This window comes from Bufo gargarizans, chromosome 5 (assembly GCF_014858855.1).
Source record: "Bufo gargarizans isolate SCDJY-AF-19 chromosome 5, ASM1485885v1, whole genome shotgun sequence".
Taxonomy (NCBI): domain Eukaryota; kingdom Metazoa; phylum Chordata; class Amphibia; order Anura; family Bufonidae; genus Bufo; species Bufo gargarizans.
Window position 1 is genome coordinate 432105479 of NC_058084.1, and position 20010 is coordinate 432125488.

General features: G+C 46.2%; 1 protein-coding gene across 1 annotated transcript in view; it reads left to right on the top strand.

Annotated features, from left to right (window-relative positions):
* The first annotated feature begins 15440 nt into the window (after positions 1 to 15440).
* CCNY (cyclin Y) overlaps positions 15441 to 20010 on the top strand; it is a 156621-nt gene continuing 152051 nt past the window's right edge. The window contains exon 1 of the mRNA XM_044293432.1: positions 15441 to 16293. Within this exon, the coding sequence (XP_044149367.1) occupies positions 16140 to 16293 (154 nt within the window). The 5' untranslated portion in view covers positions 15441 to 16139. The remainder of the gene's footprint in view (positions 16294 to 20010) is intronic.

Sequence of the window (20010 nt, forward strand, 5' to 3'; positions counted from 1 at the left end):
CCCACCCAGTGCACCTGATGGGAGGCGGATCCAGCACGACTCCAAAACAAACACTAAAGACGTGCTGCTATTCTGGCCGACCTCCGCACATAATCAGAGCCGGGCATGACAGTACCCCCCCTTCTACGGGTGACCTCCGGACACCCCGGACCAACCTTATCCGGATGGGATCTATGAAAAGCCCTCACCAGTCGGCTGGCACTGACATCCCGTGCAGGAACCCACATTCTCTCCTCAGGGCCGTATCCCCTCCAGTGTACCAGATACTGAAGGGAACCCCGAAGAACTCTAGAGTCGAGAACCCTGGAGATCTCGAACTCCAAATTTCCATCGACCAGAACAGGAGGAGGAAGCAATGGCGATGGTTCCACCGGTTTCATTTATTTATTCAGTAAAGACCTGTGGAACACGTCATGAATCCTCCAAGTTTGCGGAAGATCCAGCCTAAACGCTACTGGATTGATCACTGCAGATATTTTGTACGGACCGATAAATCTTGGACCCAGTTTCCAAGATGGCACTCTCAACTTAATATCTTTAGTGGACAACCATACCAGATCACCCACACACAGGTCCGGACCAGTCACACGTCTCTTGTCAGCCATTCGCTTATACCTCTCACCCATCTTCTCCAAATTCCCTTGAATCTTCCGCCAGATGGAAGACAAGGCAGAAGAAAATCTCTCCTCCTCTGGCATCCCAGAGGAACCAGTCCCAGAAAAGGTACCAAACTGAGGATGAAAGCCGTATGCGCCAAAAAACTTACCCGTGGACTCCTGCCTACGGTTATTCAAAGCAAATTCTGCTAGAGACAAGAATGAGGACCAGTCCTCCTAATTCTCTGCCACAAAGCACCTCAAGTAGGTCTCCAGGTTTTGATTAGTACGCTCTGTCTGTCCATTCGACCGCGGATAAGGGGCCGAAGAGAATGAAAGTTGAATGCCAAGCCGAGAGCAGAACGCCCTCCAAAACCTGGAGACAAACTGCGTGCCCCTATCGGAGACCACATCCGAATGAATACCATGCAATTTCACAATATTATCCACAAAAATCTGCGCAAGGGTCTTGGCGTTAGGCAGACTAGATAAAGATATAAAGTGAGCCATTTTACTGAAACGGTCAACTACCACCAAAATTACTGTTCTCCTGGAAGAACTCGGTAGATCCGTAATAAAGTCCATAGACAAGTGCGTCCAGGGACGAGACGGAATAGACAATGGAAGAAGTGAACCAGCCGGTCGAGTATGAGCAACCTTTGACCGAGCACAGGTTTCACAAGCTGCCACGTAATCCTCAATGCTCTTACGTAACCCGGGCCACCAGAACCTCCGGGACACAAGATCAAAGGTCGACTTACCACCAGGATGCCCAGCAAGGACAGTATCGTGATGTTCCTTAAATACCTTGTATTGCAGGCCCTCAGGAACAAACAACCTCCCTGGGGGACAAGAACCAGGAGCCCCCTCCTGGGCTCCCAACACCTCCATCTCCAATTCGGGGTACAGAGCCGAGACAACCACCCCATCCGCCAAAATCAGAGCAGGATCCTCTGAATCACTTCCCCCAGGAAAGCTGCGAGACAAGGCATCTGCCTTGACGTTCTTAACCCCTGGGCGAAAGGTAACCACAAAATTGAACCTGGTAAAAAACTGTGACCATCTGGTGTAATGACCGGCAACACACACAGGGAGGAAAACAGGGAAAGCCCTGCACAAGGGAGAGGGAAAGGTGGTGACCCCTAACTCACCTTGCAGCTGGTACCTGCCTGCCCTGTCGTCCCTAGACGGGTTCCTCACCCGTGCGGCGATCACGTGCCTAAACCCTGGCTTTCCCTGAAATGAGCCCTAGATAATGAACGGGCCGGTGGGATCGCTAGTCCTCACCACTGCACTAAGAGGGAAACACCAGGGAGAGGACAGACAAACACAGACAAACACAAACACCCAGGTGGACGGCAACAATTGTCCACAAAGGTCCAACAGGGATCCGGAGGGTAGCGTTCTAAGGCAACACTCAGAGAACGCAGCAACACAGCTCCAGTGGGTCAGAATAGATGTCCAGGCAGGAAGCTCTATATCTGGCAACCAGAGAAGTGTGAGAGGGGAATATAAGGAGGATTGGGAGTGCTGGACAAGGAACAGCTGAGAGAAGGAGCTACGGATCCCTGAGTGAGCCAAAAGGGTTTGTAAAGCAAACCCAGAAAGCTACAATAAGGAAACTTCCCTATCTGACATAGAGCGTGCAGCCAACCGCTGCGACCTCCTGACCCCGGGTACAACGGAGTCAGGCGTGGCTCTTGACACCCTCGTGACATCTGGCCTGTCTAGGGTTCAGACGCTTGGCAGACTGCAAGTAAGCCAAATTCTTATGGTCTGTATATACCGTAACGGGGTGAGACGCCCCCTCCAACCAGTGACGCCATTTATCAAAGGCCAACTTGATAGCCAGCAACTCTCTATCTCCAACATCATAATTCCTCTCGGCGACCGAGAGCTTCTTGGAGAAAAAAGTACATGGGACCCATTTGCCAGGAGATGAACCCTGCGACAGTACCGCTCCAACCCCCACTTCAGATGCATCAACCTCCACGATGAATGGCTGAGACACATCGGGCTGCACCAGAATGGGAGCAGACGTAAAACGCTCCTTAATAGTCGAAAAGGCCTGCAATGCCTCATCCGACCAGACAGAGACGTCAGCTCCCTTCTTAGTCATATCCGTGAGAGGTTTTACAATGGTGGAATAGTTTGAAATAAATTTCCTATAATAATTAGTAAACCCCAAGAACCGCATCAAAGCTTTCTGATTCTCTGGTCGGTCCCATTCCAGAACCGCCCGGACCTTTTCAGGGTCCATACGAAAACCAGAGTCAGAAAGCAGATATCCCAAGAACGGAAGCTCCTGCACCGAAAATAAACATTTCTCCAGTTTAGCATATAATTTATTCTCCCGAAGGATCGTCAAAACCTGTCTCACATGATCCTGATGGGTCTTCAGATCAGGAGAATAAATTAAAATGTCATCCAAATAAACCACCACGAACCTCCCCACTAGGTGATGAAAAATGTCATTGACGAATCGCTGAAATACTGCTGGCGCATTCGTCATCCCAAAAGGCATAACCAGATTCTCAAAATGACCCTCGTGCTTATTGAAGGCCGTTTTCCACTCATCCCCCTCCTTGATCCTGATCAGGTTGTAGGCCCCCCTCAAATCCAACTTGGAGAACACCTTGGCTCCCACAATCTGATCAAAAAGGTCAGAAATCAAAGGCAGGGGATATGGATCCCGGACCGTAATACGGTTCAACTCCCGGAAGTCCAAACACGGTCTCAGCGATCCATCCTTTTTCTTTACAAAGAACAAGCCTACTGCCACCGGAGATTTAGATGGCCTAATAAGACCTTTTGCCAAACTCTCGGCGATATACTTTCGCATGACCTCTCTTTCGGGTTGAGAAAGGTTGTAAAGCCGAGATTTTGACAATTTAGCCCCAGGGATGAGATTAACTGGACAATCATAGTCTCGATGAGGGGGTAATTCCTGAGCCCCACCCTCCGAAAAGACATCCGCAAAATCTGAGCGATACTGAGGTAAAATCGTAGTGGACACCCCAGAGATAGATGTGCCAAGACAATTATCCGAACAAAACTCACTCCAACCAATGATTTGTCTCGCTTGCCAATCTATAATTGGGTTATGTTTAATCAGCCATGGCAACCCCAAAACTATAGGAGCTGGCAAATCCTTCATGACAAAACAAGAAATAATTTCAACATGCGCATCACCCACCCTTAAGTGAATACCATGAACAATGTGAGTAAGACTCCTTTGAGAAAGAGGGGAAGAATCAATTGCAAAAACTCGAATCTCATTCTCTAAAGTGCAAGTACTTAGTCCTAGATTTTGAAGAAAAAGAGAGTCAATTAGGTTTACCCCAGCACCACAATCAAGGAATACTTCAACAAAAAAAATTCTTGACTCTAGCGCCACCACAGCTGGAAGGAGAAAACGGGAACTGCAGGGAGCTTGCATACCTGCCTGCTCCACCACACCATTCACGCTACCAAGTGACAGGGAAGTTTTTTTTTCTTTCTTTTTCACTTCCACCTGCGGTTTAACATAAGGACAAGCAAAAATAAAATGACCACTCTTTCCTCAATAGTAACACAGTTTGTGCAATTTCCTAAAGTCTCTACTATTAGAATGGCAAGAAACCTGACCCAGCTGCATGGGTTCCTCCGCTATCGCAGAGTTACCTGTAACATCACCCGGGGAGGTAGTAGAGACGAAACCACTCGCAGAAGGGATCCCTTGCGCGGAGGGAGCCCTACACCTTTCTCTGATACGTGTATCTAACCGTACTGCTAAAGACATGGCATTCTCCAAAGAGTCTGGGTATTCATGAAAAGCAAGGGCATCCTTCAATCTCTCAGATAACCCCCTGATAAAACTGACTACGTAACGCAGGATCATTCCACTCTGATTCCGTAGCCCATCTCCTAAACTCAACACAGTAAGCCTCTGCAGTATGTTCACCCTGAAATAAATTACGTAACCTCGATTCTGCCATCGAGACCCGATCTGGGTCATCGTAGATTAATCCCAGAGCCTTAAAAAATTCCTCCACCGACCGGAGGGCCCGAGAACCGGGTGGCAGAGAAAAGGCCCAGGATTGCGCGTCCCCTTTAAGCAGAGAAATGATTATTCCTATCCTCTGGCTCTCATCACTTGACGACGATGGACGCAGCCGAAAATACAATTTGCAGGATTCTCTAAAACTGATAAAGTCATCCGTACCCCCTGAAAATCGATCAGGAAGAGCCACTTTAGGCTCCACACAAATTTGACCTGCACCTGATGCCAGAGCATTCTGACACCGTGTGACTGAACCACGTAGCTCCGCAACCTCTAGGGATAGCCCCTGCATGCGGTCAACTAACGCTTCAATTGACGCCATCACAAAACCGCTTAGTAATGACAGTCAAAGTTTGGAAGGGTTATAATGTCACGGCGGACAAGCACTCAGACACACAGAAAAACCAACAACCAGGCTCTGAGCGAGAAGCAGGGGAAGGGTCACCTCCTAGCTAATCCCTGACCTCTCTCCCTGCACTGCTCAGCCCACAGGCAGACCTTGGTGGTAGAAATGCTGTGTCCTCGTGCCTGGGCTAATACACCCTAACTTCCCTGAGATGGTGAAAAGGGGAAATAGGAGCAGCCTGCTCGCACAGAACCTGGATTGGAGAGAAGATACCAATACAACTAAAACAGCAAACAACAAGAACAGAAATCACACTTATCTTAACAGAGCTGGGACAGAAAACCTTCCTTGCTTGCTTGCTTCCTAGGCCAGACTGATTTCTATAACCCGCTCAGAGCACTGGAATTGAGAGCCATTTAAACTAATGACCCCACCCTGTGCACCTGATGGGAGGCGGCAGCACGACTCCAAAACAAAAGCTAAAGACGTGCTGCTATTCTGTCCGACCTCCGCACATAATCAGAGCCGGGCATGACACTTCACCAGTTTTCCTTTTCGCTAGTTCTAATACATTTCCCCCCAAATATCTCTCTCTCCCTGGAGGATCTGATCTTTAGTAGTAAAAGTAATAATAGAAAGTACAATTGTCACACTCTGCCCTGTGAGAGGCCTGAGAAGATCTGACAGACTTGCTACTAGTGAGTCTATCTGACAGATTGTTCTGTTTCTCTTTGTTGTGGTTTTGGGCAGGATCCCACCTCCCCACAGGTTCTGCTCGTTAGCTATTTAGTGGTGCTATTTATACCCTCCTCTCACTTTAGCCCTTGCGGTTTATATTTATTTCTGGAGTTCTCAGCTGGTGTTTGGTGGATCTCCTGCTCCCAGTCCGTCTTAAGATAAGTCCTACTCCTTTCCTTTTGTTGTATGTTCTGGCTAGGCCTCAGGAAGACGCTGGTTCCTGCACATTGCGCTAGTAACCGGTTGTCCTATATCCAGCTCCCTAGCTAAGGGTTTGTTTCAGCATGAGCACTTCCACCCTAAGGATTTGCTCATGTTGTCAGCAGTCAGGGAAAAGCTCAGGGATCGTCAGGTGGTGACCTTTCCCTGTTCCCTAGCTTTGGGGCCTAGCTTGGTGTTTTGTTGTGTTTGGTTTGCTTCCCTTCCCTCACCTACCGTGACAGCAATGTACTGTATGTTAGTGTGATTACCCTCGCTGCCTAGCACTAAGCATAACTAAGAAGCACTCAGTCCACTTTCTTGACCAGTATCAGGACATCCTTGGTGGTGGTATCTGGGGCAGTACTTGCTTGGGTGGGATAAATTTTCTCAACATATTTTACTCTCCCCTGATTGAATGGAGCTCTGCAGGAACCAATTTTTTCTTGCTTCGCGCTTTAGTAACACCTAGTGCAAGGATCAGGAATCTTTGGCACCCCGGCTGTTCTGAAACTACAACCCCCACAATGTTCCATTCACTTCTATAAGAGTTAGAAGAGCAGCCAAGTACTTTTGCATGCTGGGAGTTGTAGTTTCACAGCAGCTGGAGTGCTGAAGGTTGCTGATCCATCACCTAGCGTATAAAGCATATTATATAAAGTAGGGAAACTTCTGATGTGTCCTCTTTAAGACTACATTCCCCAGTATGAAACATTGCTAAAGAGGCAACGTGACCTTTGTCCCAGTCATCAGTGACACAATGACAAACTGTGCCATATGTATAGAACGTGATCATACTTCAGATGCTGGATTATAAAACATCTCTCTTTCTGGCCGCCGTGTCCGGTGCAGAACCTGGCTAACTTCCAATTACTTTCTGTCCCTTTCAGTTATCTCTCCCATTTATCACTATTGATAAATTGTAGCTTCATTATATGAATTACCAAAACCACATCTGGGTAATATTCAGCCTCACAGATGGGATTGTTCTACTTTATAGCACATTGGAGTTTGGATTTGATAATGAGATCCGGTGTAGGACTCCAATGCTTAGGGCCCTCCACTGACCATCTTTGGCAGTACCATAGAGATAAATGAAATGGCAGCGCACATCAATGACTGTCACTCCATTCACTTGAGGGACTCGGGGACCCCAGTTCTCATGATCGGTCCGGTCGTGTGTATAGGGAAAAAGTTGTTATGGTGGGACATGCCCTTGAAGGGGTTTTCTGGGAATGCACAGTGATATCCTATCCTTTCACTGGAATGAGCTGCATTACCAGGCATAGCCACATGGGGCGCTGTCTATGAAAAACACTGCAGGGGCCAGAGTGCTCCAGAATGATTGGTAGGATAGGTGAAAATATGTGTTCCTGGAAAATTCCTTTAAAGGGATTGTCCAGCCTTGGAGCGGACAATCCCTGGGGTTATAACCTGTGTCCCTTAATATAAAAACCCCCACTCACCTGCTTTTGCTCCATTCCCAGCTTGCGATGTATTGTTCAGGGTTATGTGACCACTGAGGCCTGTCATTGGCTGCAGTGACCATGGGACCAAGCCCCTTCCTGGTCACATGGAGAACGAAAAATGTCTGAGATCGGAGCACTGGCACGACAGCGGACAGGTGAATGGTTTTTATTTTTAGGTTAACACCCCACACAACATGTTTAACTTACATTTTTTTCTGTTCTGAAAGTTTTCATTATTAACCACTTCCCTACCACAGTACGACTGTATAGGTCGGCAGTACGGTCTATAAACATGCCACTCCAATGCAGAGTGGGCGCCATAGCCCCTGGGTTTCTGCTTTTTTGAACAGAAGACACCCGGAGGCAATATCTGCGATCGGCAATAGCGCTGATCCCAGACATTTAATCCCTCAGATGCCATGGTCAATTGTGTGGAGATCGAGGAAACCGTTGGTTTGCTGTGGTAGCTTTGGTCCTTCTGAAGGATAATATATGAATTTTTATAAAAATATAAACATTCAAATCACCCCCCTTAACCCATATTAAAAATAAACACTAAAATATAATGATCACAGGCACCGCGACATCCCTAAACATCTGTACTACTATTAAAATATAAATGTATTTATCCTATATGGTTAACGCCATAACGGCAAAAAAAATGGCTGATTCAGTGTTTATTCATTGTTTCACCTTCATAAAAAAATTGAATACAAATTAGAGATCGCCCCGCAAAAAATGAGCCCCACACAGCTCCGTAGACATAATAACTATAAAAGGTTATGGGGGTCAAAATCCAATGATGCAAATAAAAAAAAAATTTTTACGTTTTTATTTTTTTAAGTATTAAAACACAATAGAAGCTATATAAATGTGGTAATTGTACTCTATCCAGAGAATGAAGGTAACAGATCAGTTTTAGGCCGCATACACACAGCCCTTCCATGGACAACATCTGTGCAGTGGGCCGGACCCATTCAACTTGGGTCTGTCCGCACCACAAAAAAATACATGTCATATTTATTAGTGGTGCAGAACAACGGAAAGAAACATCACGGAAGCACTCTGTTGTGCTTCCGTTGTTCCATTCCGTGACTCTGTTCTGCATCTCTGGAATTGCAGACCCATTCAAGTGAATGCGTCAGCATCTGTGATGCGTGGTGCACACGGCCGGCGCCCATGGATTGCCGATCCGCCGTTTGCGGGCTGCAATACGACCACGGCTGTGTGCATGAGGCCTTACCACGTAAAAAAAAACAACAACAACATAAAACTGCGGCGGTATTGCGTTTTTTTCTATTCCACCGCTTTTGGAAAAAAATTTCCAGCTTCCCACTACATTGTATGCAAAATTAAATGTATGTAATTAAAAAGTACAACTTGTCTTGCAAAACCAAAAAAAAAGGGTTGATACGTCTATGTGAACGGAAAAGTAAAAAAAAGGTGTGGCAGGGAGTGAAAAAACGAAAATGCAAAAATGGAAAATCGGGTAATGAAGTGGTTAACATTTTATAGGGAAGAGTCCTTTATTATGAAACTAAAGACAAATATAGAAACTTAATGGGGAATTCCAGTTAAGAATATTTTTCGGATATGTCGTAGATACACGTGAGAAGATCACATTGGGGACGTCTTGATTTACCACTACTGATGTCCATAATGTCAAGATTCCTGTTAACCAGAATCTGACAATCTGACAATTTACGGTAACTTGAAATGCAGTTTGTTTAGAATCTATAATCTAATAACCCTCATCTCTAATTTACTAAAAGGTCTTAAACACTTATTAAAGCCACATTCTTATCAGTAAGATAAGAATGGAGCTATAATAAGGGGTTAAGGAGGTCAGAGATAATGAGCCGTCAGCTGAGCTGCCTGATGGAACATAGTGAAAATTCAGAGCCTGCTACTAAAGAAACTCAAGGCTGTACAGAGACAGGGGCTCAACATTTTTAATAAAGAATTGAAAAAATTATTTCTAGCTCAAAATGAGTACAATGCAATAACTAAAAAAATACTTTCAAAGGTTTACATAGTCTTTAAAATCTGCAGTGCAGGTCGGTGTCCATTTGTAAAATCTCATCCACTTGTCAGCTATGTATTCTGCTGCCGATTTTTACCTGCACAGATTCACACGAGATTAGTCCAAGATTAGACTTCACCAATGTATAACGCAGCAGATTTGCAGTTCTGTGATAGTAAACCAGTGCATTGACCCCTACGAGGTTATATTTACATGTAGCAGATGTCTTACAGTAATTTCTGCAGCTGAAAATCCTTTCCGTACATCTAAATGTTTTTTTTTTTTGTTTTTTTTTAGCAGAATGTGCAGGGATCATTGGCAATCTCTTTCCAACAAATCTTTTTCAAGTTGCATAAATGTCTGCCACAAATCTGTCAGCGTTAAAGGGGTTGTGTTATCTCATACCTTATCGATATATCTCCAGTGTCAGATCAGTGCAGGTCCTACCTCTGGGACATGCTTCTATCTCCCGGACGAGCCCCCAAAAGTGAATGAGAGCTAAACTGAGCATGCTTTTGTGCTCTTCATTCACATCTATGGCAATTCTGAAAATAGCTGAGCGAGTGAGGGCCCCGATGGTTGGACCCCCAATATTAAGTATTGATAGCCCATTCTGAGGGGTTGTACATTCAATACATCATTGCTTCTTTTTTAAAAAGAGCAATGCGCCTGACCACAGGTTGTGTGTGGTACCATAGCTCTGTCTCATTCACTTCAATGGCGCGAGGCTGCAGTGCCCGACACAACCTGTGGACGGGTGTGGTGCCATTTTTTGGGGGAAGAAAGCAACCATATTCTTCCAGTTCTGTCCAATTACCTAATATATTCCCTTGGGAGTCGGTCACCTCCAAAATTGGTTTAAAAGGAAGCCAGTGATTGGCTGCAGCAGTCATGTGCCCCTGTCAACAGTATGTTGATGCAAGCACACCCGGGAGCTGCCAAGCAATGGAGCTGGAACCTGCAGCGAGAAACAGGAAGGTAGGATCACCACCATAGGTCTGGCCTCTCTGTGGGGGTCCAAAAAAAAGGTTGGACAATCCGTTTAAGACCCAGATTGCACTCTTGTCACATTTTATGCCTAAGAGATGGATACGTCTGCTCATGAAATTCCTCCACTTCATGTTCAGGGACAACATTGCAAAAGGCTCTGTTCACATTGGAGTCATGGCAGAGCATTGCCTTATAATGGGGGTCCATCAAGTTTCCATGAATACGGCCCATGCCTTGGATGTTTGGCCCAGTGCTCTGGATTTCCAGGAGACCACAACATTCACATCAGTGTCCTCAAGGAGCCACCAACTCCTCGCCCTGCCACTCACTCTAGTAGGGCGATTGAGGACTGTGGTCTACAAGATAATGGGGCTGCGTGCAGCCTGGGGCAGTTGGCATGATGCTGTGATGTGGGAATTGGGGTTATGTAAGTATTGAGGTTTTATTATATTAGTAGGCACTAGTATTGTGTGAGGGACATAATGAAAGAGGCATAAAAGAAACATCACTATTGTCTGAGGTCATTATTCATACATAGTGGTACAAAGGGGTATTATTACTGTGGGAGGGAGAGTCACAAAGGGGGCACCATTATCTTGTGGGGGGCAGAAAACGGATGATTACTTTTTAGGATCACAAAAGGGGTACTATTACTTTGAGGGGGGGGGGGGGGGCGCAGATAAAATTATAACCCATAAAGAATGAATTAATTCTGTGGTGGACACAAAGTAGGGATTTTTACTGTGTAGGGGAATGAAGTTGGCAAATATCACTATGTGGGCGTATTATTACCATGTGGGGCACAAGGCAGAGCCGTAGGACACCAGGCAGAGTTTGTGCGCAGAGATGGTAATGACTAGGAGAAGTCATCATGGTGGTCTGGGCCCAGATGAGGAAGAAAAAGCCAGATGCCTCCAGCTCGAGAAGCCGTTACCTGTACTGTAACCATTTGCACTGTGTGGTGATGTCATTATTTTGAGGTATACTAGTATACGGAGAGCTTGGCAGCAGTAAAGGATGCCCTGTCATAAATCTTGTCTTATAGAAAAGCGATCTCTGATGGCAAATATGAACTTATAGAAGTTCCGGAGCGAACCTTATAACAAAAGCCACAGATTCCTTGATAAAGGTCATCATCCGACTGAAACGTTGGGACTATTCTCATGGCCAGTCGTGTTGATAGATAATCCGGATGGAATTTAACACAATAAATGATGTAAAACTAAACGTTATGTATTAAAGCATCACCTTAAAAACTCTGGTGTGCCGTAGATTTCTCCTTAGGATTAGACTGACATTTTGTCCTCTATGAGCACCCGTCATTGAAGGGTGTGCAGGTCTCATCCTCCTTCTGTTTCTATCATGGTGGACTGGGCCGGGATGAGGAAGAAAAACCCAGACGCCTCCAGTCCGAGAAGCCGTCATCTGTACTGTAACCCTTTGCACTGTGTGGTGACCTCATTATTTTGAGGTATACTACTATACGGAGAGCTTGGCTGCTGTAAAGGCTGCCCTGTTATAAATCTTGTCTCATAGAAAGGCGATCTCTGATATAATTATGGCAAATATAACCAGAGCCTTATAATAATGTAGGCAGGACACCAGAAGGAGTTAGTGTGCAGAGATGGTAATGGCTGGGAGAAGTCATCATGGTGGTCTGGACCCAGATGAGGAAGAAAAAGCCAGATGCCTCCAGCCCGAGAAGCCGTCACTGGCTGTAACCCTTTGCACTGTGTGGTGACGTCGTTATTTTGAGGTATACTAGTATACGGAGAGCTTGGCTGCCCTGTCATAAATCTTGTCTCATAGAAAGGCGATCTCTGATATAATTATGGCAAATATAACCAGAGCCTTATAATAATGTAGGCAGGACACCAGAAGGAGTTAGTGTGCAGAGATGGTAATGGCTGGGAGAAGTCATCATGGTGGTCTGGGCCCGGATGCAGAAGAAAAAGCCAGATGCCTCCAGTCGGAGAAGCGGTCACTGGCTGTAACCCTTTGCACTGTGTGGTGACGTCGTTATTTTGAGGTATACTAGTATACGGAGAGCTTGGCCGCTGTAAAGGCTGCCCTGTTATAAATCTTGTCTCATAGAAAGGCGATCTCTGATATAATTATGGCAAATATAACCAGAGCCTTATCTGCTACAGGACCGCCGTACGCAGGATTGCGTCCTGGCGGCGGCCCTGCTCTTCTGGGTGGACGCATATACGCGTCCTCCCGCGATAGCCGAGATTTCCTGTGAACGCGCGCACACAGGCGCACGCGTTCACAGGTACTGAAGGTAAGCGAGTGGATCTCCAGCCTGCCAGCGGCGATCGTTCGCTGGCAGGCTGGAGATGCGATTTTTTTAACCCCTAACAGGTATATTAGACGCTGTTTTGATAACAGCGTCTAATATACCTGCTACCTGGTGGTCCCTTTTGCTTGGATCGACCACCAGAGGACACAGGCAGCTCAGTAAAGTAGCACCAAACACCACTACACTACACTACACCCCCCCCCTGTCACTTATTAACCCTTTATGAACCACTGATCACCCCATACAGACTCCCTGATCACCCCCTTGTCATTGATCACCCCCCTGTAAGGCTCCATTCAGACGTCCGTATGATTTTTAAGGATCCACGGATACATGGATCGGATCCGCAAAACGCATACGGACGTCTGAATGGAGCCTTACAGGGGGGTGATCAATGACAAGGGGGTGATCACCCATATAGACTTACTGATCACCCCCCTGTCATTGATCACCCCCCTGTAAGGCTCCATTCAGACGTCCGTATGATTTTTACGGATCCACGGATACATGGATCGGATCCGCAAAACACATACGGACGTCTGAATGGAGCCTTACAGGGGGGTGATCAATGACAGGGGGGTGATCACCTCATATACACTCCCTGATCACCCCCTGTCATTGATCACCCCCCTGTCATTGATCACCCCCTGTAAGGCTCCATTCAGACGTCCGTATGATTTTTACGGATCGACGGATACATGGATCGGATCCGCAAAACACATACGGACGTCTGAATGGAGCCTTACAGGGGGGTGATCAATGACAGGGGGGTGATCACCCATATAGACTCCCTGATCACCCCCCTGTCATTGATCACCCCCTGTCATTGATCACCCCCCTGTAAGGCTCCATTCAGACGTCCGTATGTGTTTTGCGGATCCGATCCGTGGATCCGTAAAAATCATACGGACGTCTGAATGGAGCCTTACAGGGGGGTGATCAATGACAGGGGGGTGATCAGGGAGTCTATATGGGTGATCACCCCCCTGTCATTGATCACCCCCCTGTCATTGATCACCCCCTGTAAGGCTCCATTCAGACATTTTTTTGGCCCAAGTTAGCGGAAATAGTTTAGTTTTTTTTGTTTGTTTTTTCTTACAAAGTCTCATATTCCACTAACTTGTGTCCAAAAATAAAATCTCACATGAACTCGCCATACCCCTCACGGAATCCAAATGCGTAAACATTTTTAGACATTTATATTCCAGACTTCTTCTCATGCTTTAGGGCCCCTAAAATGCCAGGGCAGTATAAATACCCCACATGTGACCCCATTTCGGAAAGAAGACACCCCAAGGTATTTGCTGAGGGGCATATTGAGTCCATGAAAGATTGAAATTTTTGTCCCAAGTTAGCGAAAAGTGAGACTTTGTGAAAAAAAAAAATATAATTTCCGCTAACTTATGCCAAAAAAAAAAAATTCTATGAACTCGCCAGGCCCCTCATTGAATACCTTAGGGTGTCTTCTTTCCAAAGTGGGGTCACATGTGGGGTATTTATACTGCCCAGGCTTTTTAGGGGCCCTAAAGCATGAGAAGAAGTCTGGGATCCAAATGTCTAAAAATGCCCTCCTAAAAGGAATTTGGGCCGCTTTGCGCATCTAGGCTGCAAAAAAGTGTCACACATGTGGTATCGCCGTACTCAGGAGAAGTTGGGGAATGTGTTTTGGGGTGTCATTTTACATATACCCATGCTGGGTGAGATAAATATCTTGGTCAAATGCCAACTTTGTATAAAAAAATGGGAAAAGTTGTCTTTTGCCAAGATATTTCTCTCACCCAGCATGGGTATATGTAAAATGACCCCCCAAAACACATTCCCCAACTTCTCCTGAGTACGGCGATACCAGATGTGTGACACTTTTTTGCAGCCAAAGTGGGCAAAGGGACCAACGTTCCAAAGTGCACCTTTCGGATTTCACCGGTCATTTTTTACAGATTTTGATTGCAAGGTACTTCTCACACATTAGGGCCCCTAAATTGCCAGGGCAGTATAACTACCCCACAAGTGACCCCATTTTGGAAAGAAGACACCCCAAGGTATTTTGTGATGGGCATAGTGAGTTCATGGAAGTTTTTATTTTTTGTCACAAGTTAGTGGAATATGAGACTTTGTAAGAAAAAAATAAATAAATGTAATCATCATTTTCCGCTAACTTGTGACAAAACAAAAAAAGTTCTATGAACTCACTATGCCCATCAGCGAATACCTTAGGGTGTCTACTTTCCGAAATGGGGTCATTTGTGGGGTGTTTCTACTGTCTGGGCATTGTAGAACCTCAGGAAACATGACAGGTGCTCAGAAAGTCAGAGCTGCTTCAAAAAGCGGAAATTCACATTTTTGTACCATAGTTTGTAAACTGCTATAACTTTTACCCAAACCATTTTTTTTTTTTACCCAAACATTTTTTTTTATCAAAGACATGTAGAACAATAAATTTAGCGAAAAATTATATATGGATGTCGTTTTTTTTGCAAAATTTTACAACTGAAAGTGAAAAATGTTATTTTTTTGCAAAAAAATCGTTAAATTTCGATTAATAACAAAAAAAGTAAAAATGTCAGCAGCAATGAAATACCACCAAATGAAAGCTCTATTAGTGAGAAGAAAAGGAGGTAAAATTCATTTGGGTGGTAAGTTGCATGACCGAGCAATAAACGGTGAAAGTAGTGTAGTGCAGAAGTGTAAAAAGTGGCCTGGTCATGAAGGGGGTTTCAGCTAGCGGGGCGGAAGTGGTTATAATAATGTAGGCAGTAGGACACCAGAAGGACTTTGTGTGCAGAGATAGTAATGACTAGGAGAAGTCATCATGGTGGTCTGGGCCCAGATGAGGAAGAAAAAGCCAGATGCCTCCAGTCGGAGAAGCCGCCACTGGCTGTAACCCTTTGCACTGTGTGGTGACCTCATTATTTTGACTTTATGGAGAGGCTTCCGGTTATAAATCGCTCTCTGATACAAATGTGAACACCGCCCGGTTATCACAGAGCCCCTGTATCGCTGTCTGCAGGTATAGTGGTCGCCACACAGCAGCCGGCGCCCCCTGCAGGCCGTGCCTGTAACAGAGGCGTCCGATACGGCCGTTGTCACCTCCTGAGGTTGTCAGGCGGCTGAGGCACCGGCGGCCCGGCTTCCCTCACCGTCTTCCTCCCCTTTGAACCGGAACCTTTCGGCAGTGACAGCCCCGGGCTGTGTGGTAATGGTGCCGGGGAGGAGATGGAGGAGGAGCCGCCGTGTACCAGGGACGAGCAGCCTCATTAGTAGGGGATCTGATTAATCATGAGCCAGCCTGGGAGATGCCCGCCTGCCGGAGCCCCCGTGAGAGGCGCCTGATGTAGAGGGAGATGAGCTGCTAGCGGCTGCCGCTGACTCTCCGGGGGCGTCTGCCTGATATCCCCCCATCATCGCCCTGATCTGTGAGAGGAGGGGACCGGCGGCATGGGGAACACCACGTCGTGCTGCGTGTCCTCCAGCCCCAAGCTGCGGAGAAATGCCCACTCCAGGCTGGAGTCCTACCGGCCGGAGCACGACATCAGCCGGGAGGACACCGGGTGCAACCTGCAGCACATCAGCGACCGGGAGAACATCGACGGTAAGGAGGGGCACAAGCTGTCAGCCGCCCGCCGCTTCCCTCAGCTGCTGCAGAACCTCCTTGCTGTCACTCAGCAGGGGAGGCATTGTGGCATCAGCCAAGAAAATCTGGCCCTTTAAGGGGTTTTCCAGGCTCCTGATATTGATGACTTGGGGCTCATTCACACGACCGTACGAACAGCTGCGCGTCTGTTCTGTGTACCTGCAGAACGGGTGCGGACCCATTCATTTCAACGGGGCCGCAAAGGATCCGCATCCGTAGTTCTGTTCCACGGCCCCCGCGAAAAAGATAGCGCATGTCCTATCCTCGTCCGCAGAATAGGCATTTTCTATCATAGTGGTGACCATGCACGGTACGAAAATTGTGAGACACACACACAGGCCAGTATCCATGTTTTGCGGATCGCCTTAGGGCTCATGCACACAACCATATGTATTTTGCGGTCCGCAAAATACAGATGACGTCCGTGTGCGTTCCGTACTTTGCGGAACGGAGCAGCTGGCCCCTAACAGAACAGTCATATCCTTGACCATAATGCGGATAGTAATAGGACATGTTCTATTTTTTTGCAATACGGAATGTACACGAAATGGCTTCCGTTTTTTTGCGGACCCATTGAAATAAAAAACACACAGAAAGAAAATATGTACGTGTGCATGAGCCCTTATGCTGATTATAAGGGTCCATTTACACGACTATGTCCGTTAAGCGGGGATCTATGAAACACGAACACCGGCTGCGTGCATCCCACGTTCTCCCCTTCCACAGGACCCACGCTATGACACAAATGCTCATTCTTGTTCGCAAAATAGATAAGAATAGGACTAGTTCTATTTAAATTTTTATTAAATTTTTTTCCCCCGGGGTCGCGAAACAGACATTCGGACGCGGACAGCAGTGAAATGAATGGGTCGTCATCTGATATGGTTGGGTGAATGGGGCCTGTCATCTATATTTAATCGTTGAGACTATGACACCCCGCCCCCCCGCCGATCCCTGCAGCCTCCGGTGATGGAACTAGCTAATGAATGGAACAGGAAGCACAGCGCCGTTCACACTGTAGTGGCTGAGCTGGGTTACTGCAGCTCCCATTCACTTCTATGGAAGATGAGCTGCAGTAACCCAAATCGGCCACTACAGTGTGAACGGCGCTGTGCTTCCTGTTCCAATCATTAGCTAGTTCCAGCATTGGAGGCTGCACAGAATGGCTGATCGGTGGGGGTGCGGGGAGTCAACCTTCACTGATAGGTCATCAATATCAGGAGCCTGGAAACCCCTTTAATGGTTATCCTTTAGTTGGATGTTACTGTAACAGTTGGAGGATAGCAGTGTGGTGCACTATTACATCCTACAAGAAGTTCACATAAATGGTATTTGCAACAAATGGAATTTATTTTATTTTTTTTCATTCTCATTTTTTGTTGGGTAGATTTGGGCAAATTGACCTGTGTTTGGCCTACCTTTATACATTCCATACCTACAGGGGCCTGGATCAAGGCTTGTGCCCAAATATAATACACCCACTCATGGGAAATTGCTATTTCTGGCGGTTTTATTTATTACGGTTAGTGATCATATATGGCAACAGAATAATTTTGAAGCTGCTTCATATATACTGATTTTTATGCATCAGAAACTTCTCACTGTAGGGGTCAAACCTAAAACCGTAACCGCAGAGCCATGGCCTGAGCGACGAAACTGGCATCTGTAGCCACCTTAAAGGGGTCTCACTTCAGTAAGTTGCATTTATCACGTAGAGAAAGTTAAAACAAGCCACTTACTAATGTATTGTGTTTATCCATATTACTTCCTTTGCTGGCTGGATTAATTTTTCCATGATATTATTCACTGCCCGTTTCCATGGTTACGACCACCCGGCAGTCCATCACTATAGGAAAAAGCAGTCAGCCTCTCTGGTGGCCGGGACTGTGGGAGCGCACATAGGCCGGCGCTTTTTCCTATAGTGTGCAAGCACAGCCAAGCGCTGATGGATTGCAGGGTGGTCGTAACCATGGAAACGGGCAGTGAATAATGTGATAGAAAAATGAATCCAGCCAACAAAGGCGGCAACATGGACAATCACAATACATTAGTAAGTGCCTTGTAGTAACTTTCTCTACGTGATAAATGCCTCTTACTGAAGTGAGACAGCTCCTTTTAAGAAATACTGTCATTCTTTGTCTACTTTTTCTCTTTGGGGCAGACATGTGGACTCAGAAATGTTTAGAGATGTTTCTTGTTTGTCATGGATCTCGTCTGATTACAGTGGGACATGTTGAAAGTGACTGGACATGGAAAAAGGTTTCCATAATAGCAGTGCTTCTTTGTACAATCATAACTGTGAAGAAACAGGCCTTTTTAGAGGTTTCCCTAATGTCTCTTTCAACCATACTATTCCCTGTTTCAGCTGCACTGCTAGATGCATTTCTCTCAGAAGCAAGATGCCTTTCCCTTCTGTGGAATCTTCCCACTATGTTTGTTGTCAGGCTCTAGCGATCAAAAACAGAGAAGGAAAGGGAAATCGCCTATAATTTCCAGAAGCAGTTCTTTTATCAGGCTCAGGATCTGTTAGCGCTGACATGCCCCCCGCTTCCTCTCAGCCGTCTTCTGTCTCTGTTACTAAGGACTGATCTTGCCTGACAACAGGCAGTGGACTATAACTTAGGTGGAAGTGAGACCCCTAGTGGCCATGACTTTACAGCTGTTTTTCAGGTGGATGCAGGCAGATCTTTTAAATGAAGTGATTTAGGCTGGGTTCACACCTGAGCGTTTTACAGCGCGTTCCTACGCGCTGTAAAACGCTCAACAAGGAGAAACCAATGATTCCCTATGGGAATGGTTCACACCTGGGCGTTTTACAGCGCGTACGATCGCGCTGTAAAACGCCCGACGCTCAAAAAAGTACATGAGCGACTTTGGGGCGTTTTGACGCCCGTTTGTGGCCATAGGACACTGTAGTCAATCACACAAACGCGCGTCAAACGCGCGTTTACTATTACAAAAAACGCGCATAAAAATGCGCGACAAAAACGCGCGTGAAACGCGCGTTTGCGCAACGCTCAGGTGTGAACCCAGGGTTAGAAATGTACTAGTTACACCATTGTGTGAAAGTACAGGGACTCTTCAAGATAAGTTTTTCCATCATTGAGATAATATTTGATGCAGATACTGTCAGTGTTATGGACACGGGCAGCGGAGGTCCTCTTGCTGTCCTATGGCTCGTTACAGAACACCTCCCTTATTTCTGACAATCCACTAGTGACTGTGAGCTATGAAATTTGCGCAGTCCATTACATGAAATCTTATACTTTCTCCAAGATTGTTGATATTGATGGTCTGTCCTCAGGTCCGACACCCCACCGATCAGCAGTTACCTCGTAGCTCTAGTGCCAGATGTTGGCATCGGATCTGTACAGCGCTGACCATTGTAGTGGAAGGAGCATGGTCCTTGAAGTGAACGGGAAGAAGCACTGCAATAACCAGCTCCTTCTACTACACAATGGACCGAAACAGGGCAGATATTGATGGCCCATCCTGAAGATAGAACATCAATAGTAAGATCCTGGACAACCCCTTTAAGAGCATGCTGTGACGGAGAAAAGGCCAACTGAAGACAAAAGTTAAACGTTTGTGCACTTAATAAAAAAAAGTTGTAGCTGTAAAATAAAAACAACCCCATAATAAAAAAAAAAGTCATAAACACACTGATTGTATAAG